The sequence below is a fragment of the Gasterosteus aculeatus genome, chromosome 12 (genome assembly GCF_964276395.1).
Source record: "Gasterosteus aculeatus chromosome 12, fGasAcu3.hap1.1, whole genome shotgun sequence".
Lineage (NCBI taxonomy): Eukaryota > Metazoa > Chordata > Actinopteri > Perciformes > Gasterosteidae > Gasterosteus > Gasterosteus aculeatus.
Genome location: NC_135700.1, coordinates 20,084,237 through 20,108,116, shown reverse-complemented (window position 1 = coordinate 20,108,116; position 23,880 = coordinate 20,084,237). Strand labels below are relative to the sequence as shown.

Sequence of the window (23,880 nt, the reverse complement as noted above, 5' to 3'; positions counted from 1 at the left end):
TGGCTGGAAACGATTCACGGTTCGCTCGTCTGCAAACAACATTTGAACAAATACTGACTGTCCATAAAACTTTAAATAAAATGTGGAGATTGTAGAATGCAAAGGCTTCACTTGATGTAGTAAAGTGAATATTGAGCTTGTTGATGAATAAACAAAGAATTCTGTAATTTTTTTTTACCACCGAGGTGTATTTAGAAGCTGTTGCTCATTTGCAGAATTAAGACGATTTATCTGCTGATGAAAACCACGTGGGACCTTGAGGAGGGATTATTTTGACATATTAATTAGAGAGCTTTTAAAGAGCCAACCGGCAGATATAGTTATAAGCCGTTAATGCTGAAGCTTTGTTGACATACAGAGAAATGTGGATAGTCACTAACCTTACGGCAGTTCTAGGTTTTGTAAATGAAAAGAAGGGATGCAGTACATCTTCTAGCCACATTTGACTTTGAGGGGTGCATTCAGAGGTCAAACACACTTTTTTGGGATGCAGATAGGAGATAAAACTATTAGCTCTAAATATAAGAATATCAACCTAACAGAATGAAAATGCATAAATACACATAGTCTCTTAAATTCGATTAATAAAAAAGGAACACTCTGGAAGCGCAAGTTGTTGACAAGAATAATTTATTGAGCCGGTTATGAGAACATTATTAACCAACTGAGTTTACATTGCGTCTTGCACATTCAGACACTGTTGTACATTCACAATAAATGGAGCCCTCTGCAGTCGCATTTATTAACCTTCGGTGTGGTTTTCTGCCGTTGTGGATGACGTCATCGTGCAGGGTGAAAAACCCCACCAGTGGAGCAGAAGCATTTCCGCACACCGAGTGTCAACGCAAAGTGTGTGCAGAAAGGATTCTGTTGCACTGATGGGGAGTTTGTGTGTGTGGGGGAGCTGGAAGGGAGGTGGGGGGTCGGATGGGATCCGGGGGGAGGGGGTGGGGCGGAGGCGACGGTCAGACTGTGGATCTTTCCCGGAAGGCTCACGCCTTCTTTTACTTGGTGAGACTCTTCACATACTCCAGCTCGTCCACTGGTTTCCACTGCTGGTTGATGGTGAGGAGCTGCAGCAGAATGCCAAGAATACTAAATTACGCTTCGCCCCCACATAAATTAAGTGACATGTGACTGGAGCGAGTCGATGGAAGGCTGGTTCTAAGTTGATAACGTTCCTCCCTCAGTGACTCAGCAGATTCTAGCTGCGCTCTGTCTCTGATGCCGTTTTTGGTATCAACAAAAAAGGGCATCTTGACAAATATTAGAAAATGTTTCACATCGTCTGGAATAGGACAGATTACCTTTTGGGGTTTTGACGGGTCCAGTCTTTCCCACGGTTCTGGGTTGTTGCTCCTATTCAAACTAAAAGTGAATGAAAATGTTTGATCAAAATCAAGCCTTTCTTTTCATAGCAGAGGCTGGTGGAAGTCAGATTAAAGTATGAAAACAGGAAAGAGTGACGTGCATTTCAAGACGAGGTAAATGAGGAATAGAAAAAGTGCAGTAACACTCACATAACATCAGGTTTAGTAAATAGAAAGTAGAGAGCAGCAGATGTGGCTCCTGTTGCAGCCAACCCCATGAATCCTATCAGAGGGATCAGCTGAAGTACACAGAGAGAAAATGGTTTGTAAATGTGCATCATTAAATAAAAATGCGTATAAGAGCCTACTTGAGCTATAAATCCAATATCCACAGTACAAATGTTAACATATTAAAAATGTTCACCTCCTTTTTCTTTCTCAACATTTGGAAGAATCCAACCATTTTCTCTAAATTTCCTCAAATACCTAAAAGAGAAAATGCATCAGAATTCAATGAAGGAATTTGTCCGTTCACTGAATTAAAGTCATTAAGTAGGAGAGCGCTCACCTGTCGTTGTTGTTGTCTCACCGAGGAGTCGTGGACGTCTTGTGACGTCCCGGCTGATGTCGTGCCGGAGAGGAGACGTGGTTACGTGGTGAACGGCACGTAGACACACACACAGCTTCCTGCTCTGAAAGTCTAAATCGTCAACCTATGTGAATGTGCTTTATCAATACGTCGTGAGGGTGTGCAGCACCCTCTTGTGCCCACATGAACAAACTGAAGGGCTGGCTGGTAAGTGGTGGAGGACAATAAAGAAAAAACACCAAAAGTTAACTTTTACTTATTTTATTGAAAATATGTAATAATCAATTTGATGACTGCAGTGAACGTGGTCGTGGTGGTGGGGAGGGGGGTCATCTGGGACCTTTATGATACGATTGGATCTGCTGGGCAGTGAGAGAGGGGCTCATGTTGTCGAGGGACCGAAGGAAGTATGCGTGCTTGATGACTGAAGCCTCCATGTTTTCCTCTTGTAGCGCCAACAGAGCGGCCTGGGGAAACAAAAACAACGTTTTCCTCCTCACTTTGTGGCGTTTGTGAATACTTTGCACCCGCAGTACGTTATGGTCCACGCGTTACCTCTTTGCAGAGATTTTCCAGGTCGGCCCCAGAGTAATACTCGGTCTTTCTGGCCAGCTCCTCCAGACACACGTCGGCATCCACGGGCATCGACTTTGTGCACATCTTCAGGATGCAGAGACGAACCTAGACACACAAATACAGATTAGTTCTTCAAATGGGTGACATGGGTGTCATCTTTTAAATCACTTCTCACAAGATTTCTGTATGCTTTTTTAAAAAAAATTTTTTTTTAAACCTGCTGGTCAGGGGGCGGGACATAGATGATGTGGTCCAGCCTGCCAGGTCTGAGCAGGGCGCTGTCTAAGCAGTCCGGTCGGTTTGTGGCGGCTACAACCATCACGTCTTTGTTGCACACCTCCTGGCAGTCCAACTGTCAAAGAGCACAGGCATTTTATGGCGTCGCCTCGTACTGATCAGGCGGTAAGCAGCCGGAGGCGGAGGAGGAAGAGGAGGAGGAGACAGCCTCTGTGACATCTGACCTTTTCCTGTGTGCGATTCTCCTCCGCTCCCTCCGCCAGGAGGATCTTATCGGTCCCCCTCCTCTCCAGCGTCTTCAGGCCGACTCCGTCCATCTCATTCAGCAGCACCGACAGGAGGCGCGTCTGCACGCCGCTTGGCGTCTGACTGTCGGACCGCGAGCCGATCAGGGAGTCGATCTCGTCGAGGAACAGGATGCAGGGGGCGCAGGCCCGGGCCTGGCGAAACAGCTGCACGGGGGAAAAGACGGGTGCAGGTGTTTTGTGGATGCAGCTGGAGGACACGGCCGCAGCGTGGGAAGGACGCGAGGAGAAAAAAAAAGTACCTGAGCCAAAGCCTTCTCAGAGTCGCCGACATAAGGGGAGTAGAGGTCGGCGCCGCCGACGGACAGGAAGGCGCAGTGAGACGAGCCGGCCGCGGCCTTGACCAGTGTCGTCTTGGCGCACCCCGGGGGTCCGTAGAGCAGCACGCCGCGGGGCCGACACAGACCCAGGCGCACAAAGGCCTCGGGGTACAACATCGGCCACTCGATGCTCTTCGATGTTCACACACAAGAGGGGAAAATGTCTGTATTTTCTTGCCTTTCTCTTTGCGCGTGAACGCGCTCAGGCGCTTTGTGTTCACGTACCTGTCGGAGTTTGAGCTTGACCTCATCCAGGCCTCCGATCTGCGCCCACGAGGTCGGGGTGACCTCCGTCCTGCCGAGGCTGCTCCGCAGGCAGGAGGGACGCACCGCCTTCAGGGCCTCATGGAAGTGCTTGGTACCAATCGCCTGCTCTCCTGAACCCTGTAACAACAACAACAAACAATAACAAGGCAACCCAAGACAAACAAAACAACAAAAGCATAGACGTATCTCGCCCACGGCCTTACATTGTACCGCTATTTGCTTTATTTGACCAGGATCCACTTAATATCACAGCTCATTTCATTTCATTTTGAGTCCTGGTTGCAAATGTGACATATTCTCAAACAGCTGTTTTAACAAGGGCAAAACTCAAGCAAATAACCACAATAGTTCCTTTCTAGCTGTAAAGATGAGCACCAACATGATCACGAGTAACTCAAGACGCTGTGTCTCCGACCCGCATACATCCCTACTGACGGTTCCACGGGTCAAACGCTCAGTGTGGCATCGTCGCTGCGTTTACCTTCGAGCTGCCTCGTATAGCGTTCATGGCGGCCTCCCTGCACAGCGCGCTGAGGTCCGCCCCGACGTAGCCCGTGGTCCTCTGCGCGAGCTCCGCCACGTCCACCCCGGGACACACGGGCATCCTCGCACACAGAGACGACAGGATGGCGTTCCTCTGCTGCGCGGTGGGGGCGCCAATGACAACCTGAAGGATGGAAGGGGGGCCGGGGGGGGGATCCAGATGGTCAAAGATCCGTTCCGTTCATCATCATGTCACGGGTTGTGTGTTCCATCACCTCCCTGTCGAATCTCCCGGGCCTGCGCAGCGCCGCGTCCAAGGCGTCCGGTCTGTTGGTGGCTCCGACGACGAGGAAGCGGTCCGACCGCCTCATCCCGTCCATCAGCGTGAGCAGCTGAGCCACCAGGCGGTTCTCCGGCGCCGAGGAGCCGCGTCTCCTCGGGCACAGCGAGTCCAGCTCGTCCAGGAACAGCACGCAGGGGCCCTCTTCGGCCGCCGAGCGGGCGCGCTCGAACACGGCCCGCAGCTTCTCCTCGCTCTCCCCCGGCCGCGAGCCCACCACCTCGAAAACACAGTTTCGTTCACAATTACTGTTAATGATGAGAATACTGAATACTGCTGGATTATCTATTATACCAACAACCTCTCATTTCAGTGTACACACAATTTCCCAATGCATGTGGATTTTGGCAACATGTCATCACGCATACTGCGATTAAAAATGCTGAACCAAATATTGAAGTGTGAAAAATGCAATGAATACCTCCGGCCCTCTGACCACCACCAGACTGGCCCCCACCTCCCTCACCACCGTGCGGACCAGCAGGGTCTTGCCCACACCCGGAGGCCCCACTAGGAGCACACCTCTGGGACACGACACCCCGAGAGAGCTCAGGGTGTCTGGATAGAGCAGGGGCAGCCGCAGCATCTCTCTCAGCGAGGCGCACACCTAAAACACAGTTTAAAATCAAACTAAATACACGTGTCGCTTTGTAGCAATACACTCTCTGGATGAATAACTCTTAATATCATGACGTCACCTCCTCCAGTCCCCCCAGGGGGGCTATTTGCTGGTCCTGCAGCTGGCTCCTGTGATGTCGCAGCGTTTGGATACCGACTACCTCCACGCCGGTTTTCGAGGTGATTAATCCAGAACTGGTAGAATCCGGATCGATGCTTTCAATAACAACGCACCTGATCTCCGTGTCGAAGTCCTCCAGGTTTATCACGTGCTTCTCGCGGACACGCACACCTTTCAGCATGTCCTTCGCCAGCTCGTGCACGAGGCGAGGAGGCGCGAGCCTCTTGAACTCAGCACTCTGGACCACCACGGTTACCCTCGCGCCTCTCAGTTTGGGACAGGGCGCGCGCGCGAGCCGGTCCGGGTCCAGGTGGAGGTGAGCGGGCGGATGAGCGAGCAGACCGGGAGAGCAACACTTCAGATCCATCTGCAGGAAGCCCTCCGCCAGGTCGGCCCGCGGCCAGGCGGTGCACAGGCAGCTTCCCCCGGGAACGGACACCAGCAGCGGGGACCCCGGTGCGAGACCCAGCGCGGACATCAAGCCGGGACCCAGCCTGCATCTCTGGGAGCCCCGGTCCGATGGATCCGATGACAGCAGCCTCAGAGACATTGTCGTCCACCGGTAGCCTCGCTGACATAAAACATAACGTTAAATACAACTTTAATATTGCTAGAAACGCAGAAGGTGAGGTTACTCCTTCTAACAGAAACACGCAGAGAGGGTGAAGCTAGTGTCGTCACTTTAGCAGTCGTTAGCTACATGCTAGCTCTTAGCTTAATTTCCCTCTTCAACTAGAAGAGCTGGCTTAACTTTTTTCGCACAAACTGTGTGACTGTTACATACCAGACGAGTGGCGGTAGTGAGTTGTGGCTAATGTGCTATCGGAGTCGGTTAGCTTTCCTGATACAACACACGTGCTACATGATGTTTACAAAGTCCATGTGGGTTAAATAAAAAGATGGCCAACCAAAACGTTTCCCTGCGTTTCCGCTGGTTTGCGTTTTCCACATGTTGCACTAATCAGTTGACAGTAAACTGCATTGTATGTTATCCGTAGTAACGTTCCTCCCCAGGTTCCTCTATCATCTTGTTTTTTTTTAATTGTATTTGTCTTTTCCTCATCTTATGTCTTTGTGTATTTCCCCCTCAATGTCCTAATAACCTTGTTCCTGTCACTGAAGAAAATGTCTCCATGATGTCAATAAAATATATTTATAAAATTCTTTTATGATAAATAAAATTACCGTAGTAACAACTACTGCAACAACATCACCACCAAACAGCAACACAAACAATATCAGGAATGAAATTAATTGTTTTATGTAAATAATATATATATTTGGAAAAAACAAGAAAGTAAATAGATATAGTCGCCACCTATTAGGATTTACACCTTTCTCTGGGACTCTGCGTCAAGAAAATAAAATGCCATAAAAAAAAATCAGATATTCCACAATTATCTGTGCACAATTTTTTTTTACCTATTTTGGAGCTACATAGGAAGCGAGTGGTACCAAACCGTGGATGAGCTTTTGCATCAAAGTACCATTGGCTGTTTCTGCTAAACAAGCTAATCCAGCCTTTAATTCGCAGGTAGTCAGGGCGTTGATCTGCTTTAGGGGTGGTGCATGTGAAGTCACATGACTTGCTATTTATACATAAATAGTGGAGCAGTGATATCAAACCTGCGGAAGGTCGTCTGTGGCCCGTTTGTGTAGGACGTCGCTCAGGTGACCCGGTGGTTTGACGGACAGTTGAACCTGCTCTTTCTGGAAATCTGAGAGGCAAGTCTTACAATAATAATCCTTCAAATTTAGGAATGAACCCGTAAAAGGTGAAGGACGAAGGACACTGATTGACTGTGTGATTCGGGGAATGAATGAATGAAAGAAAAAGAAACAGCTGACTCAGGAATCAAAACACCAAGCAGTGTACTGCAGCTTTACACTTTAACCCGTTATGGTGATTCAATTGTATTTTTTGTGTTGAAGACAGAACAGTAGACTATTTGAGTTTCTCGTGTAACACGGTTTTGTGTGTCTATATCCGAGTCCTGAGCTGTCCCCTTAAGCCCCTTCAACATTTGATCTGATTTCTCTGCCTTCTCCCCTCTGCGCCACCCGCCTTGGCACAGTCCCCCCCCCCCCCCCAATGTGTGCCGTCACTATTCCAGATCTCGCAAACGAGCCTTGAGTGTGTAACCAACCGTGGGCCCTGTGTGTCGTGTCCTGCAGACCTGAAATGTCTCTTTGCTGTCTGTAGGCCTCGCAGCACCGATTGCCTGACTGCGTGACTGGGGGAGGAAGGCAGGGGGTGGCTCGGGACCTTTTTCCTTTGGCTGCGATTATAATGTGCTCTGTTATTTGACAGCGGATGCAGAAGTAGAGTTAACTTACCCCCCCCCCGCCCACCCCCCTCCTCCGCTTGTGTGTGTGTGTTCATATTCAAGAGCAAGAGGGACTCGCTGGGCCATGTCGACCCTCCTGCGCTGCATCTCCGGCTCGTCTGTCTCTTTGCTCCAGAAAGGGGTTCGCCAGAGGACAGCTGGACGGAGGACTTTCAGGACTTTCCCCGTGTTATGGGACCAAAAGGCCTCCAGAGGTAGGAACCGTGCAGCTCTGTTAAAGCCCCCCGTGCTTAACCTCTAAAAACGAAGGACAGTCTGAGCCTGCATGCGTCTCGCTGTGTCTTACTTAAGGAATGAGAGTTCAGTCGAGGACACTCTCGCTCTCCTCGGGCACTGGAGTGTTTTTTTTTTTTTTTTTTAGCAGGTTGCTAGAGGTCTTTTCCATAATGAGGAGCGCTGCGGTGAAGCAGGCCGAGGCTAAGCTCACCGTAGGCGCTGCTAACATGTGAGAACACATGAGAGGTCAATTAAAGGTGACACGTGAAAGCTTAACTCCCGTCTGGCCGATTTGTGCTGCCGGGCGTTTGTTTGTCTGGTCCGTTGCCGAGGGCCACTTGTCGCAGGGTGCTAGCGAGACTTTTGCGAGTTACTGAGTGCTTCTAGAAGTCTGAATTTTGAGCGTGTGTGTGTGTCTGTGCCAGAGTGCAGGCCTCTGTGTGTGTGTGTGTGTGCTGGCTACCAGCCAATCACCTGCTAATAATGTCCCCATGGGGGCGAGGTCACCCCGCCGTGTATGGAGAGAAATGTGTAACTGGACACTGTTTTCCGCCACACAATCTAGGCCGTACACTCATGCTCTCCTGTGGAATAAGGGGATTTTGCATATTCGTAAGAAGGATTCTAATACATTTCAAACACAGACACGCATTTACTTTGCGTTTTTTTTTTTACGTTCTTCTGACTCCACACTCCTCTGGTTTCCTTGGTCAGGTGTGCTCTACCAGGACCTGGTGGTCGGGGTTCCCAAGGAGACGTTGCAGAATGAGCGCCGCGTGGCGTTGTCTCCCGCGGGGGTGGAGGCGCTAGTCAAGCAGGGCTTCAAGGTGCAGGTGGAGAGTGGAGCTGGAGAGGAATCCAAGTTCTCCGATCAGCATTACAGAGATGCCGGAGCCACCATCACCGACGTCAACGGAGCCCTGGGCTCCGACCTGGTCCTCAAGGTTCTCACACATCCGTTATGTCCTCTGCTAATAAGACAATTCGGCGTGTGTCCAGCCCTGTAACATTCTTCTTTCTGCTGTAGGTTCGAGCCCCCACTTTGAGCGAGGCGGACCTGCTGAAGCCCCACTCCACCTTGGTGAGCTTCATCTATCCAGCGCAGAACCCGGAGCTGATGAGGAAACTGTCCGACAGGCAGAGCAATGTGCTGGCCATGGACCAGGTGCCCCGAGTCACCATCGCACAGGGCTACGATGCGCTCAGCTCCATGGCGAACATCGCAGGGTGAGGACAAACGACAAGGGTTGGGATGATAATCAGCTTGGTTTGTATTGCATCCTGTTACAGAGTGCAGCTCAATGTGCTTCACAAAGAACGGGCATTTGAAAAGCAGGCAAACGTTAAGTTAAAACGGTAAAAAGATAAAAACGTTTAAAAGGAACCGTTGTAAATGTTCTCAGATAAACAACTAGAGGTTACCTGTTTAAATTCCAGCCTCTGGGTTTGGAAGGTGTTTTGTTCGGGCAGCCTGTAAATATAAAAAGTTTGACCTATTCAGGATTTCTTCTTTTTTTTTCAACTGTTGTTTATTTTGTAGGTACAAAGCTGTGGTTTTGGCCGCTAACCACTTCGGCAGGTTCTTTACCGGTCAAATCACAGCTGCAGGAAAAGTCCCCCCAGCTAAGGTAACCGTCTACATATCGTCCGGGCCAACGTGAGCGTCCTCCCACGGGCTCTTCTTTTCAGTGTCGTGTCAGTCAGAACCGTCCACGTACAACGATGCATTACGACTGTTCTGCTGCGCGCAGGTCCTGGTCATCGGAGGCGGCGTCGCCGGTTTGGCAGCAGCAGGTGCAGCCAAGTCAATGGGCGCCATAGTCCGAGGTTTTGACACCAGGTATTAGATGCAACCACTACGTCTCGGGACTGCAGAACCGACGGTTGTGATGAGTAACTTGACTGTGCGTCGACCGTCAGGCCAGCAGCCCTGGAGCAGTTCAAATCGTTCGGGGCCGAGCCCTTGGAGGTCAACATCAAAGAGTCTGGCGACGGGGTCGGAGGTTACGCCAAAGAGATGTCTCAAGAGTTCATCGACGCTGAGATGGCGCTTTTCGCCAAGCAGTGTAAAGATGTCGACATCGTCATCAGCACGGCCCTGATTCCAGGTCAGTCACACTTTTTAGTGGAGACTTTGCTGCTCTCATCAATCCTCGTCAGCAGCGGTTTCCAGAAACAATCCTTGTATAAACTGGTGAACATGCAAAATTAATCATATTATCCTACGGAGTTGGTGGGGATTAAAATAAAGTAGACACTAATTTGTCTTCTAGTTGGTTGATCGTGCACGCAAATAGCCACAACTACTTCATGCGCTTTTATTTTGATATTCTTCTGCCCCCTTGTGGTCAGAGTTGGATGAACGCACCTTTTTCAACGTGGATTCGATGTCCTCTGACTGTCTTTTTCTTAAGACTGCATGACGTTACGGACATTCGGTGGCCCTCATCTGTCCCTGCGTTCCCTCTTTCCCGTGCAGGGAAGCGCGCTCCCATCCTGATCAAGAAGGAGTTCGTGGAGTCGATGAAGGACGGCTCCGTGGTGGTGGATCTGGCCGCGGAGGCCGGCGGCAACATCGAAACCACCAGGCCCGGAGAGCTGCACGTTCACAAGGTGAGGTTTCAGCGTTGAGAGCAGACTTTGATAAAAAAAAAAAGAGATTCCTTGAAAGCCGGTTTTTCATACAGACTTGACTGATTGATCTACTTTCTTTTTAATAACTAGGGCGTAACACACATCGGCTACACCGACCTGCCCAGCCGCTTGCCCACCCAGGCCAGCACCCTGTATTCCAACAACGTGCTGAAGCTGCTGAAGGCCATCAGCCCCGACAAGGAATACTTCCACTACGAGCCCAAGGACCAGTTCGACTACGGAACAATCGATCACGTCATCCGCGGGACTCTTGTTATGAAGGTGGGGTTCCTTTTTTTTTTTTTTCTATGTGATTTGACTTGTCTACTGGCAGCTTCTGTCTCCGCTGGCCTCCCTCCTTCCCTCTTGGCCATCATGATAAAATACTTTGCCAAATGAGCACTAAAACCTTGATTCCCCAGCTGGGATGAGCTCACGCTGGATCTCAGCAAGAATGTTTCAAAATATAATTTTCCGGGAATGTTGGCTCTGATTTGTTTTTCTTTGTTTATGGCAGAGAAAGCATGCGACCAAAACGGGACATATCGGTTTACCCCTTGTTAAACTCCCTGCTTCTTAAAAGACAATTGTCCTCGGTCCTTAACTGGTTTGTGATTGCTGTTTGTTCAGGGTGATCGGATGTGCGGTCGGTGATTTTGTGCTCCCAGCGTCCAGGCGAGATCCCCCACAATGCAGTGGGTCCAGACTCCTGATGTCTGTTTCTCACGCACAACTCTGTGGACGCCTTTCTGTGTTCTCACACTGGTCCCGCTTTTTTTTTTTTTTTTTGTTTTCTAATGTGTCCAGGACGGCAAGGACATTTTCCCGGCCCCCCTCCCAAAAACAGTCCCCCCGGCCCCAGTGAAACAGAAAACGGTCGCGGAGTTGGCGGCTGAGAAAACGGCAGTGATCTCCCCCTTCAAACGCACAATGACTTCTGCTGGCGCCTACACGGCAGGTCAGACACCATATTCACACCTTTATTTACACAATTATTTTCTTCCTATTGTTTATTCCTCAGAGCACTAACAGATCTAAATGGGACTTTTGAACGCAGAGTCTCCGTTATTGTTGGACACGTGGAAAATACTTATAATTCTTATAATAAATAAGAGTTCAGCTCTTGAAGTGAAGAAAAACCTCTGAATCATCACACTACATCTTTTCCTTTATTATTTCATTGCTTTAGTGGTAGAAAAAATGGAAACTGGATCCAATAACTGAGGATGGAAATGACGACACACACTCTTACTCCAACATGCTGTAACAACACTGCTGTGTCCCTCTGTAGGCGTGTCCACCTGTCTGGCTCTGGGCATCATTTCCCCCAACGCCGCCTTCACCCAGATGGTCACCACCTTCGGCTTGTCCGGCATCGTGGGATACCACACGGTGTGGGGCGTGACCCCCGCTCTGCACTCGCCCCTCATGTCCGTCACCAACGCCATCTCAGGTCGGGAGTTGCTTGCGGAAGACGCTTGTGGCCAAAACGTCTGGCGGGCCGTTCTGATGGCGTGACTTCCGTCTGACCTCTCCTGCAGGTCTGACCGCTGTTGGGGGTCTGGTGCTGATGGGCGGAGGTCTCACGCCGTCCAGCCTGCCCGAGGGTCTCGCGCTTGCAGCGGCCTTTGTTTCCTCCATCAACATCGCCGGTCTGACTTTTATCGCTCGCTCAAACACAGTCATAAAATATATTGTAAATATTAATTTCTGCCCAGTCGTATGGAACCGTGTGTGTGTGTGTGTGTGTGTGTGTGCTCACGCAGGTGGTTTCCTGATCACCCAGAAGATGCTGGACATGTTCAAGCGTCCCACTGACCCTCCAGAGCACAACTACCTGTACATGCTGCCTGGGGCGGCATTTGTTGGGGGGTACGGAGCCTCGGTGGCTGCTGGATACAACATCGAGCAGGTGACGGGACGTCTCTTTATTCCCGCTCACGCGGGATCTCTGGGCCGTGCAGTCGTTGGACATTACCGACCTTTACTTTGAGTCATGAATTTAAGTAGCTTTTAAAATGAAATCGCCTGCCAGCGTGTGTGGTTGTGATCACTGTCAAATGTTTGTTTTTATCGATTAGAGTAGGCACTAAGTAAAGTAGTAGTAAATTAGGGCGGCAGATCATTAAAACATTTCACTAAAAGACTTAATGTCCACGACAAATCCACTGTGTCCATTTAATTGATCTTTTTATACCAATAGGTCGTAACCTATTGTAGTATATTGAATTCACTAACCTTAAAACACAAAATAAGCAATTGACTTACGATTAAAATTAGCTAAGTCTCAGATCAAGCTTCTATTCCCACCTTTTAACTCGACTCAATCGCTGTACACACTACTTGTGTTTCCTCTCCATCCCCCCCCTCTACCTCAGATGATGTACCTGGGCTCGGGCTTGTGTTGTGTCGGGGCGCTGGCAGGCCTCTCGGCCCAGCGCACCAGCCGCTTAGGGAACGTCCTGGGCATGATGGGAGTGGCAGGGGGCATCGCCGCCACCCTCGGCGCCCTCAGACCCTCACCGGAGCTGCTGTCTCAGATGTCCCTGGCTATGGCCACAGGGGGCACCCTGGGTGGGTGGCTGCCCCGCTTCAGGAGGATCCGCAGCCTGAGATGCACAATGTTGTTGTTGTTATGTCTTGATTTGAAATAGTCAAACGAATCAGTAAAACTTGGACAGGGCTCCGTACGCAATGTAGCAGTTTGTTTAGAAAAACTACAAGACCACCGTGAATGAGTTCCACATTGTTAACTTCGACTCTGGTCTTTGAAGAGTGTGTCTAATTTGTAAGAGAACATTAATCACTCCTGTCCGGATCCGGAGACGAGTGGATTTTGTTGTTGCGTGTGAATGTTGTACACGTTAATGGTAATTCAAGAAAGCAGGATGATGAATGACATGTTAATCACAGCAGGGCATTGCTCAACGTTAAATGAGTGTTTTCAAGGAAACACATTTAAATACTCAACTTGGACTCATTAGATTTGCTTTGAACCTCCGGCCCCTTTTGTTAAGAGTTACTGAAAGCAGGTGTTTGCCTTTTAACCATTTTCTGTTCTTTTTGTTTATTACATAACCTCCTTAATCTTCTGTGTTCGTATTCGCTCACCAATGTGCATGAGAATCGTGTCGCCTGGTGCGACTCGCGCAGGTTTACTGAAACCTGCCGTTTTCGGGGCCTTCAGGTCTGACCATCGCCAAGCGCATTGAAATCTCGGACCTGCCGCAGCTGGTGGCGGCCTTCCACAGCCTCGTGGGTCTGGCCGCCGTCCTCACCTGCGTGGCCGAGTTCATGATTGAGTTCCCTCACCTCGACACCCACCCGTCCACCGGAGTGCTGAAGACCGTGGCCTACATGGGCACCTACATCGGCGGCGTCACCTTCAGCGGCTCACTGGTGGCCTACGGCAAGCTTCAGGGTAAAGGAAGCTACCGATTCTTTGTGGCATCCGTGGGGTACAGACCCACTGATATCTGTTCAAACACGCTGAGCTTAGCGTCCTCTGCCGCTGATTGTCTCTTTCATGTAGTTAAAGCCAAAGATCCTCTGGTAGATCTAGGCCTGGGCTTTGGTGGTGGGGGTGGGGGAGGGGGGGTAGTGAGCCTGTGCCAGCAGTCTTCAATTTGCATTGCAGAGCGACTGATCAAGAGGAACACATGAGAAGCTTTCTAGTAATTTGCACGGCTTTGGTTTGGTGCAGGATGGCTGATTAGAGGCCTCCGTGGGGGGTCGAGGCGTTTTTTTTTTTTTAATTTTTTTTTTTAATCTTGTCACATTATTCTGCTTTCAGCCTGAAATATGTTTGTTGGAAATGTTTTTGGTCGCAGGCGTGCTGAGCTCGTCCCCGCTGCTGCTGCCGGGACGACACATGATGAATGCCGGTCTGATGGCGGCGTCCATGGGAGGCATGGTGCCCTTTATGCTCAGTTCAACCTACGGTACCGGCATGGGGTGTCTAGTCGGAGTGTCCGGACTTTCCACCATTATGGTGAGTCTCAACAATTATCCGAGGAATATGAATTCTTCTTTTCAATAAATGACTTAAATGATACAACACACATTTAGTCAGAGCAGAAGTTGGTGCCAGGTAAGTGATGGTGCACGTTTCAATTTGAATAATGCTAAAGTGGCTCAAACAACTCCCCACAGGGCGTCACCCTGACAGCAGCCATCGGCGGCGCCGACATGCCCGTGGTCATCACCGTGTTGAACAGCTACTCTGGGTGGGCGCTCTGTGCCGAAGGCTTCCTGTTGGACAACAACCTGATGACGATTGTCGGCGCCTTGATTGGCTCCTCCGGTGCCATCCTCTCTTACATCATGTGTGTGGTGAGTAGACGCACGTGTGTCCAGTCAAAGGTGGTGAACTCTCCCGCGTGCACCTGAAGGAAGAGTTGTTGTTGTCGTCCTCCTCCTCCTCTCCTCCAAGGCCATGAACCGCTCCCTGCCCAACGTGATCCTGGGCGGATACGGGACCACCTCCACGGCGGGCGGCAAGCCGATGGAGATCGTCGGCACTCACACCGAGGTCAACTTGGACCAGACCATCGACATCATCAAAGAAGCCAGCAGCATCATCATCACGCCAGGTGCACACCGTGCTGGATATTTGTCCGTCCCCTTGGTACTAATAAGGAATGTTCCACTCTGTGCACAAAGCGGAGACACTCCCGATGAAAACCAGAGCCCAGGTGTGGAAAGTTTTAGTTGAGATCAGAGTCTCTTAACGTCAGATTCCCTCATCAGAACCTCTTCTCCACTCCAGCTGCAGCTTTTCAATAATCTCACTCATCTAAATTGAATTCACGTGATTTAAATTCTCTGGCAAGACAAGAATTTAAAAAAAAGAAATTGTGGACATCTTGAGCTCAATGACAGGGCAGTAATTAATGAAACGGAATAGAATATTGGAGCCAATGGAACCACAAGAGGGAGCAGTTTGTGAACAAATGGGCTCACTCACACATGGACTCATAAAGTGAGTGTGTGTGTGCTTGTTTGACAGCCGTAAGAGCATCGGTTGATGAACTTGATTTTTGAGTGTGAGATGGAAACCACATTCTGATTTTTTTTTTTTTTTTTTTCTAATGAAAAATCCAGACAACTGAGAGGTTGTTGAGTGGCTCAAGCAGGACGAATTGCTTTGAACCATTTGGATACTTGGATTAATGTTGTTTCCCAGCGGCTCCAAACCAACGCACGGACAGTTGTCTGGTCCAACATGCCGGTTTGATCAGAGAAACGGTGAAAAGTCATGAGAGCTCGAGAGTTCTCCACGCGCTGTCAACAACACAGCACGGCAGCAAGGAAACAGAAGGCTCCGGTCATCTAGGGAATTAGAAGATCCTGGTTACGGGTGACCGCCTTGTTAAAAGGCTTGATTGGGGAGGAGGGGGGGGGCGCGCAATGCTGAACTCTACAAGGTACCGGACCACCAGGGTGAAACAGGGGTTAGCCAGACTCTGGGGGAAAGTTCTTTGCACGCAAGGTACCCAAAAGCACACCACACATGCCAAAGGTTTCCGAAGAGAAAAATGTCTCATAGGCCGGCGAACCGCTGTGATTTATTACAAAGAGACTTGTGGTGGATGAGGACGGGGAGAGGGGGGGGGGGACAAGGGAAAGCATGAAGGGTAGTGGAATCACTGGCGTTATTTCTGGAGGATGAACTACTATTGTGTTAAACACGTGATCCGATAGGGGTACAAACAAAATAAGGGAAAAAGACAATCGGATAATCGACGCCTTAAATAAATGGGACTGCGTCGTAAGATTCGGACGGCCTTCTCCGTTGCGGTGCTGCGTGTTTATTCCCTGTCTGCCTTCTGTGTGTTTTAGGTTGGGGTCTGTGTGCAGCCAAAGCCCAGTACCCGATCGCAGACATGGTGAAGATGCTGAAGGAACAGGGCAAGAGTGTCAGGTGAACTTTGAACTGTGTATAAGAAAGTTGAATTTCTATTCCGGTGAATCAGAGTTCTGGGGTCTTGTCGTTACACAAGCTTCAATTGTGTGCATGACTTAATTTTCTTGTCAAATTCTGCAATGCTTTCTCAGAGGACCACGCACACCAGCAGTTATAGAGAACTTTCGCGATTCGACCTTTTAGATGAGGAAGTCAGACCAAACCGACAGTACAGATTGAAAGGATGAGATTTCTAATGCTGAATCTTTTACTTTGTCAAAGACTATTTTTACAATGTAATGTCGCTACTGTTTCACTTTAAAATATCTTCATACTCCACAACTGAATATACAATTGTGAATTTGTTTATAAAGAGACAGGTGCCTTTTTTTTCTCGTGGTTTCACAGGAGCAGCGAGGTATCAATGCAAATCCAGGTGTTGATGAGCAGTAACATTGTGCGTCTCCAACAGGTTTGGTATCCACCCAGTGGCCGGTCGCATGCCCGGCCAGCTGAACGTCCTCTTGGCTGAGGCCGGCGTTCCCTACGACGTGGTCCTGGAGATGGATGAGATCAATGAAGACTTCCCAGGTTCTCCTTTTTAAATTTTTTTTTTTTTTTATCCAAAGAAAGCTCTTTAAATATTTACTTCATGGTTTTCACTTCAGCAGGAAGGCTGTCCGGTAATAATCCAATCCCTCTTTTCACACGCACATGGAGCATTTTTAAGGCCAGCAGATTTGTTTTTCTTAGCAACCAGAGAAGCTTACTGGGACACATGGTTGTGTTTAGGACAGAGGGAGACGAGTGCGGCGCCGGGGAACCCGATGACACCGCTGAGGACAATTGTCGGGCAGTCGGCCAGCTTTTTAGTCTGCGTCGTGTATAAATGTGTAAACGTCTGTGGCCCACAGAGACCGACCTGACGCTGGTCATCGGAGCCAACGACACAGTGAATTCTGCAGCGCAGGAGGACCCCAACTCCATAATCGCTGGCATGCCTGTTCTAGAGGTGTGGAAGTCCAAACAGGTTGGTCTACAGTTTTTCCCGTTTGTTGTTTTGCTGCACCGACAGCATCAGCATATCATATGGTACAGTGACGATATGCATTTATCCAAACTACTCCAGGTGGTAGTGATGAAGCGCACTTTGGGAGTGGGCTACGCCGCGGTCGATAATCCCATTTTCTACAAGCCGAACACATCGATGTTGCTAGGAGACGCAAAGAAGACGTGCGACAGTCTGCAAGCCAAGATCAGAGAGGCCTTCTACTAGCGGCCGCTCCTTGGTCTACGGTCATGGACGGTGTTGCACAAGTATAAGCAAGTTGACAAAATACTGTATTTCCCTGATCCAGCTTTCAGGATATATTTTTGTAGGAAAGATTCATCTGGTCTGGAAGAAATGAGATTCGATTACAAAGATGCCCAGGCTTCATTATATAATTTGAGGCATGAATAACTCAAATAAAAATGTGTATTGATTTGTAAATAAAATCATTTAAAACGCATTGAGTACATTTCCTTTTTCTTTGATTATGAAATCTAAGATTTTACTGATTGAAACTTGCACTACTTAAAGTCTCACACCAACATGTGACACTCTTTTAAATATTTTGAATTCAACTACAATACTAAACCCCATGTGATTTTTAAAATACCCCAATTACCCGTTAGTCACTTTGCAGAGTTTTTTTAGCATACCATTCCTTTGTTTGCAATCAAGTATGTTTTGATTGCATAGCTATACTGTCTTGTTTATTCATATCGAAACATACTTCATGTTTGGCAATTGTAAGCACTTTTATTGCACACTTATACAAATAGTATCTCATACAAAATAAAGATCCCACAGGCATAAAATATAACTCATCAAAATCATAAAAGGCCTGGTATGTGAATCCACTCTTTAACTACGGTTCAGGTTTGTCCTCTCAGTGTCCCTCAGCATTTTCCAGCAGAAGTCTTTGCTTTGTTGACAATGGAGTGCAGGAAGGAGTAGAAGAAGAGAAGGTTGTCATATTCTCCATCGTACTCCTGAGCAAGGCAATGCTCACGGAAGTCCTTGAGGAAATAATAAATCGCCTCGATAGTAGCTAGGTAGGTGTCTGGTTTGCCTTTCTGACTGCGCCAGAAACACGTTTTCCTCGTCTTCAACTCCACCCGGAGCAGATCTGAAGGAGAACACGCTTCAGTCAGAGGGTTTGGGGTCAGACAGAACAACGTGCGAGATCACGTCAAACAGCGCGGTGGCAGAAGTCAAATTCGACGCCAACGATCACCAGCTGTCTGAGCCCTTCTGCACAAACGCAATCGTTCACTATTACCTTGCAGTCGTTCGTCTGTGCTGATCTTGTTGGTCTGGTTCCATGTGCTGTCAATGAAGACCACCCTTTGGAGGGGGTACGCCCTTGACTCAAAGCCCGTTGCCTCATCTGGGCTCGACTGGGGATTCTCTGCACCGTGTGTGGGGCCTTGAACTTCCTCACTTTTTCGCCTTTTTGCAGCGGGTTCATAAGAGGACCCACGTGGCCTCTGGTCTGTCAGTTCATGCAGACACTGCATCATTTCTTGAACTGAGACAGACCCTGGACCAGGGAACACCAAGACCACCTGCAGAGAGACAACACAAGTTCAGAGTGAAACATCATACAACCAAAGACGAAAAGTAGTACAAAATAAATGCTATGGTGATATATGTATGCATTAGTTAGGAAAAGCACTGACAGACTATGGTTTGAAAGGGGCACAAAGCATAAAAGGTTTATGCACTGGAATTCTTTAGGTAAGTCAAATTACAGATTATGCCTAATAGAATAAAAATGATTAAGCATGAAATTTGAAAATGCAGACAAGTGAGTCAACTCTCTTACTTTAACAAATGTCACATTTCTTTCATTATGTTTTATTCAATATGGATAGAAATCCTAAATTAGTTATACTACTACAAATGCAGGAAATTCAATGGCTAGAAACAGTCGCAGTTCATCACTAATAAGGTGCAATGACAGTAGAGTTCTCCTCATAAGGGACGGAGGTAAATCGAGCATTAGACGTATGGAGACAAAAGGATTGCTGGAGCTTAATATAATTAGGTAATTCATTGGTTAAAAGAAAGTAATCCACAATGTTTTGATAATTAAAACTCCATTTCAAAACATAAAATCCTTGTTTTAGCATTTTAATTATAGATTTGTTGTGTGTTATACAATAGCATAATGTTACAGCTTTGGGTTTTGGACTGTTGATGACATAATGTCTTTTACCGGACTGGAACCGGAATTTTGAACATAAGATTTTTTATTTACATTTAAAAAGACCAAACAATGCATCTTAAAAATAATGGGCTGATTAACGGATAATGAAAAGAATTGTAAATTGCAGCTTAACAGGGGTAACGATTGAGACTTTTATGGTGTAAAATAAAGTGAGCGTTAAATAAACTCCATTCTTACAACATGGAAATCAACAAACCTTTCCCCTTTCGTAGTCCGGTATGCAGGGGTACGTGTGTATGGTGACATCACCGGGAGCAAGGATCTTGGCATGGACTGCAGTGCTCTTCCCATCCGTCTCATTGGGATGCTTGATGATGTCGATCTTCACCGGAAGCTGAGCACAAAATGGATTATGTAGAACCATGTCTTGTGTGTAAAATATCTTGTCTGTAAAATTTCTAAAGGGAGTCCTGACCCCTCACTCACCTTGATTACAGGAATCTCTTGCAGGTGCACACCCAGCAACGAGCAGCACGTGTAGCAAAAGAACATCCTTGATCCTCCGCATTTAGAGCATTTCAACCGGCCCCTCTCCTGCGCCTTCTCCAGCACTGCGTGTGATGCCAATTTTAAGCCTTGGAGCGGCTGCTTGGTGAGATCATGAGTTTCCGCCGATTCACCAGGGACTGTTGTCTTGTTAGGGCAACTAGGATGGAGATGCTGGTCTTGATCCTGGCTGCTCATGTCTGCCCTTTGAAAGGATGGAAGAATGCGAAGCCCTCCGCTCATCGCTGAACAAGGACAATAGAAATCATGAAACAACAGTGCTTTAAAAGTGACGTGTGCAATAGTGGAAAAGCTATTGAAGAAAAAGTTAAATACATGAGTCGCTCGTCAAGTTGAATTTAGTAGGGAGACATTTGGTTGATTAATACAAAATAAGTAGTGTGTGATGAGATCCAATATTTAATTTACCTTGAATGCTGTCTTTCTAGTTTTATATCACAAGCTTCCCGTTTGCCTTGCTCATCAATATATAATTGAAAAGAGGCAAAAAACGTGTGCAATCGCAAATGTAGTGTATGGATATTAACGTTAAATGTCCCTTTTACTTATTGTAACGTTATTTGCATTACTTGATCACAGTTTCCTTAGCGTCTACTTATTTTGCTTGGTATAGTTGGTAATCATCATCAATAATAAACACCAAACTTTTTGAGGTATATTGTGTTCTCTGTGGCCCACTGAAATGTGACAGCTCCCATGCTGCTGCTGACGTTAACAGTAAACATGACCTGATGCATGCTAGTGAAGCTAGCTTCTGTTAGCAAGCTGAACATCTCTAGTTAGCTCTGCGCTACTAGCAGATACACAAGTCAAAGTGGCTACTTACGTTGGCTTATACCCCAAAAAACGTCGCTGTAGCTGAATCGATTGGCAAATAACACCGTTTCCATTAGCTAACGTCACTGAAACGACAACGTGTCTGTCCGCGAGTTCCGCGAAGAAACGTTTTCTTCTACACCGGAAATACGGGTCCCTATAACGGAAGTAGTACTTTGCCTGGTTACCCGTTGCTATGCAGCGGATCCCGAAGGACCGCTCAGTGGGATAGTGTATGAATTACGTGGCATGACGTCACGTTATGTTTTAATAGCGAGCTGTTAGCATGACTCTCGTGACGTCTTCTCGAACAAATGTGTATTGGATTCATTTTTAATATGAAGATCCTCCTTTTACCACTTGACTCTGATTTCCATGGTGATGAAATCGAATACAAATGTCTCTTCATATTGAAATACGTTAAGTTCATGCACTTTGTCCAATGTCAACATCTGCTCAGCTAGCCTAGACTGTTTTATATTAAAATATTATTTACAAATAAATCTAAATAAAAAGTTGTAAATGAATGCCGCTTAAAACATTTTTTTGCTCTGTCCATTTGTGCAGCACATTCCACATTGCTTATCAATTTTTTAAACCTTTTTCCCCAGAGAAAACATCTGCACATGGACTGATGATATTGTTTCATCAGTCATATTTCTTGACAAACTAAGGTCTTCCCCTGAGCTTCATCTGTCGACATTTACCGGAGTAGACAATAACAAACTCTAATTTTAGGGTAATTAAATGAAACAAACCAAAGCATAACACGGGTTATCTTAGGTCGTATCGTAGTTTTAATAGTGATAATCTAAAATAAAGTAACTATATAATTTAAATATAGTGGCAATTCGGTCTTATTATTTTCACACTGCAATGTTATTTTTTGGATACTCTGCAACCAGTAATTTTGTTGAGTCTAAAGGAATCAAAGCTGGTTCTCTTTAAAGTCATCTTGAATTAGTGTGATGTTTCCCCATGTGGCTGACTTGAAGTGTTAATTTAATAACAGAAAACTAGCGTGAATTATTAATATGCATTTGTCTCATGCGATGTCAGATGTGCTTAATGTGATGTAAAACAGATTGTTTACTGTCAAATTCCAAAGACAAGTGGTGTCACACTTTTTTACAAAACACAACAGCAGATGTTTATCAATTCATGTTTCCATATCTGTGATGTTTGTTTCATTACAGGTCATTTAGCTGATGCTTTTATCCAAAGCAACATTGCATTTTTAACCCATGGCTTTTTTTACATTTTTGCCCAGGGAGCAATTAGGGGTTAGGTGTCTTGCTCAGGGACGCTTTGACGAGCAGCCGGGGCTCAAACTGGCAACCTTTTGGTTTCCAGCTCACCCTCTCTACCCCTGCGCCACGTCGATCCAAATACAAAGGTCTCAGGTAACCACACACTGATGACACTTACCCGGAATGCTTCTTAGACTGACAGACTCTCCAAATTTGATGTATTTATTTATTTATTTCAGACCCAGAGGGATCCATAATACAGTACAAAGCAGACACACATTGTAATAGATACAAAAAACTAAAAATAAATAAAAAGAATAGCAATACAATGTATAAAACCCTTCAACAGTTTGCGTGAGAACCGTGCTTTTCAGGCATAAATCCCTCCAGAGCGTAATACAAAGACAGGAGCCCTGCTCATGGTAAGGTTTTTACTCATATTTATGGCAATTCTGTGTCCCTACTAGTGCAGATGCCTGTTATTGTGCTTTTATTTTGTCTGTCAGGATAATCTCCTAAAACCCAGAGGGGCATTCCTCTGAAGAACATTAAGCCAAGACACAGCAATGCGAAACATCCAAACTATATTTGTGAAACATGCCGAAGTCAAAAGCTTTCATCTTAAATGATACAGTGGTCTTATGATGCACCTGTAGTTTTCTCTTTCTTCAACTTTAACTACAAAAGACACGTTTCTTTATGCTGATCAAAACACTGAACAGCACGTGATTGTAATAATGCTGCGGTTAGTTTTCATTGGTACTATTCATTCAGTAGAACCAAGTTTAAACAACTATAATGGTAAAAACAAACTACATATCAATGCCAGCACTCCTTTTTTGGTGAAAGGGTGTCAGAGTTTTACAAAGCGGACCGTTTCTTTGCAAGGAATTATGCACACGTCAGGCACCCGGAATAAGTGCTCAACATTGTTGACTTACTGTCTGACCTTGGACACAGAAAGCCTCAAAATGAAAACAAATTGAATGTTTTAGTGGATTTGGCAATACATTTGTTGGATGGATGAGAAAGCTAAGTAGACAATGTTCGCCACAACACGAGAAACCGATGTGGATTCAAACATTGTAAATATCAGTTACCAGGATCTCAAAACCATTCAACGATCATTTTACACAAGTTCTAAAAGAGTCTTTTGTATCTTCTCAGTGTGTTGGACAATATCTCATATGACTTTACCACCGCGCACAATTATGTTGAAATGATTTACTGATTCGAGCATTTCATGCAGTCGAACATCTGCATCACGCATCTTCCGAATACGGGTATTGACATAATGCGCTAACAAGAATCTATGTGATCATGCGTTCAGCGCTTGAAACTTTGGGTTTGGGTGTTTAGAAAGTTTTAAACTCATATATAAGATTTCTACAAATTGTGCCATACGAGCCTCATCATGAGCCTCTTGTGGTCACGCTTTGTTTAGTTTACTCTGATGTTTGGTGATTTCTGGCTCAATAACCATTTATTGGGCAAAGCATCAAGAAGTCATTCCTTGAAAACGTTAAGAGGTACTGTTGCATTTTACTGCAATTAAATTGTTATAATTTGAGTCCAATCTACCAGCGACTGACTTTTGAAACCTGCAACAGGTCTTTGAAATTGTTTTCTATCACATTTGTTCCCCAATCAAGCAGAATATTGTCCGTTGAACAGGATTATGCACTCTTGCAGTGTAGTAGTTGTGTTGTCTTGTGTAGATGTGTTGGTGCTCAGTTAGTTGAAATGCTCTTTCCCAACAG

General features: G+C 46.7%; 4 protein-coding genes across 5 annotated transcripts; 1 reads left to right on the top strand and 3 right to left on the bottom strand.

Moving 5' to 3' along the window:
- Positions 1–613: 613 nt before the first annotated feature.
- On the bottom strand, positions 614–2,015 carry coxfal3 (cytochrome c oxidase associated subunit FA4L3). The gene is made up of 5 exons (XM_040203304.2): positions 1,879–2,015; positions 1,735–1,796; positions 1,521–1,609; positions 1,308–1,368; positions 614–1,073 (listed from the first exon to the last, which is right to left on the bottom strand). Exons 2-5 carry the CDS (start codon positions 1,771–1,773, stop codon positions 1,005–1,007), a joined length of 258 nt encoding a protein of 85 aa, XP_040059238.1. The 5' UTR covers positions 1,774–1,796; positions 1,879–2,015; the 3' UTR covers positions 614–1,004.
- Positions 2,016–2,144: 129 nt separating this feature from the next.
- Positions 2,145–6,129, bottom strand: afg2b (AAA ATPase AFG2B). Its single transcript, XM_040203269.2, has 11 exons — positions 5,951–6,129; positions 5,126–5,737; positions 4,849–5,034; positions 4,363–4,647; positions 4,086–4,271; positions 3,563–3,721; positions 3,260–3,469; positions 2,937–3,164; positions 2,693–2,827; positions 2,455–2,580; positions 2,145–2,366 (listed from the first exon to the last, which is right to left on the bottom strand). The coding sequence occupies exons 2-11, from the start codon at positions 5,714–5,716 to the stop codon at positions 2,229–2,231; spliced, it is 2,244 nt and encodes a 747-aa protein (XP_040059203.2). The 5' UTR covers positions 5,717–5,737; positions 5,951–6,129; the 3' UTR covers positions 2,145–2,228.
- Positions 6,130–6,744: 615 nt separating this feature from the next.
- Positions 6,745–17,780, top strand: nnt2 (nicotinamide nucleotide transhydrogenase 2). Of its 2 annotated transcripts, XM_040203254.2 has the most exons (22): positions 6,745–6,891; positions 7,557–7,708; positions 8,445–8,674; positions 8,758–8,957; positions 9,271–9,358; positions 9,482–9,570; positions 9,651–9,838; positions 10,210–10,343; positions 10,455–10,646; positions 11,172–11,322; positions 11,656–11,817; positions 11,906–12,016; positions 12,131–12,276; positions 12,743–12,938; positions 13,552–13,785; positions 14,195–14,355; positions 14,517–14,696; positions 14,797–14,956; positions 16,206–16,287; positions 16,742–16,860; positions 17,184–17,299; positions 17,399–17,780. In XM_040203254.2, exons 2-22 carry the CDS (start codon positions 7,579–7,581, stop codon positions 17,543–17,545), a joined length of 3,216 nt encoding a protein of 1,071 aa, XP_040059188.1. In that variant the 5' UTR covers positions 6,745–6,891; positions 7,557–7,578; the 3' UTR covers positions 17,546–17,780. The 2 variants fall into 2 exon arrangements, with proteins under 2 accessions (XP_040059188.1, XP_077941756.1); XM_078085630.1 differs by lacking the exon at positions 6,745–6,891 and having other exon boundaries at positions 7,417–7,708.
- Positions 17,781–18,053: 273 nt separating this feature from the next.
- Positions 18,054–21,238, bottom strand: dtwd1 (DTW motif tRNA-uridine aminocarboxypropyltransferase 1). The gene is made up of 5 exons (XM_040203292.2): positions 20,881–21,238; positions 19,974–20,278; positions 19,744–19,881; positions 18,597–18,882; positions 18,054–18,443 (listed from the first exon to the last, which is right to left on the bottom strand). The coding sequence occupies exons 1-5, from the start codon at positions 20,942–20,944 to the stop codon at positions 18,214–18,216; spliced, it is 1,023 nt and encodes a 340-aa protein (XP_040059226.2). The 5' UTR covers positions 20,945–21,238; the 3' UTR covers positions 18,054–18,213.
- Between the last annotated feature and the right edge of the window lie 2,642 nt (positions 21,239–23,880).

Bases quoted from the DNA above. Each gene is read 5' to 3' on its own strand.
- coxfal3 (XM_040203304.2), bottom strand. From the start codon at position 1,773: ATGGTTGGATTCTTCCAAATGTTGAGAAAGAAAAAGGAG. The intron at 1,369-1,520 runs GTGAGTGTTACT...ATTCACTTTTAG, and splicing joins TTTACTAAACCTGATGTTAT to TTTGAATAGGAGCAACAACC. The intron at 1,074-1,307 runs GTAATCTGTCCT...ATTCTGCTGCAG, and splicing joins ACCCGTCAAAACCCCAAAAG to CTCCTCACCATCAACCAGCA.
- afg2b (XM_040203269.2), bottom strand. From the start codon at position 5,716: ATGTCTCTGAGGCTGCTGTCATCGGATCCATCGGACCGGGGCTCCCAG. The intron at 4,272-4,362 runs GTGATGGAACAC...TCCATCCTTCAG, and splicing joins CCGGGAGATTCGACAGGGAG to GTTGTCATTGGCGCCCCCAC. The intron at 3,165-3,259 runs GTACTTTTTTTT...TCCCCCGTGCAG, and splicing joins CTGAGAAGGCTTTGGCTCAG to CTGTTTCGCCAGGCCCGGGC.
- nnt2 (XM_040203254.2), top strand. From the start codon at position 7,579: ATGTCGACCCTCCTGCGCTGCATCTCCGGCTCGTCTGTCTCTTTGCTC. The intron at 8,958-9,270 runs GTGAGGACAAAC...TTTATTTTGTAG, and splicing joins TCCATGGCGAACATCGCAGG to GTACAAAGCTGTGGTTTTGG. The intron at 14,957-16,205 runs GTGCACACCGTG...TGTGTGTTTTAG, and splicing joins CAGCATCATCATCACGCCAG to GTTGGGGTCTGTGTGCAGCC.
- dtwd1 (XM_040203292.2), bottom strand. From the start codon at position 20,944: ATGGAAACGGTGTTATTTGCCAATCGATTCAGCTACAGCGACGTTTTT. The intron at 19,882-19,973 runs GTGAGTGAGGGG...TTTTGTGCTCAG, and splicing joins AAGAGATTCCTGTAATCAAG to CTTCCGGTGAAGATCGACAT. The intron at 18,883-19,743 runs GTTTGTTGATTT...GTCTCTCTGCAG, and splicing joins CGGACTACGAAAGGGGAAAG to GTGGTCTTGGTGTTCCCTGG.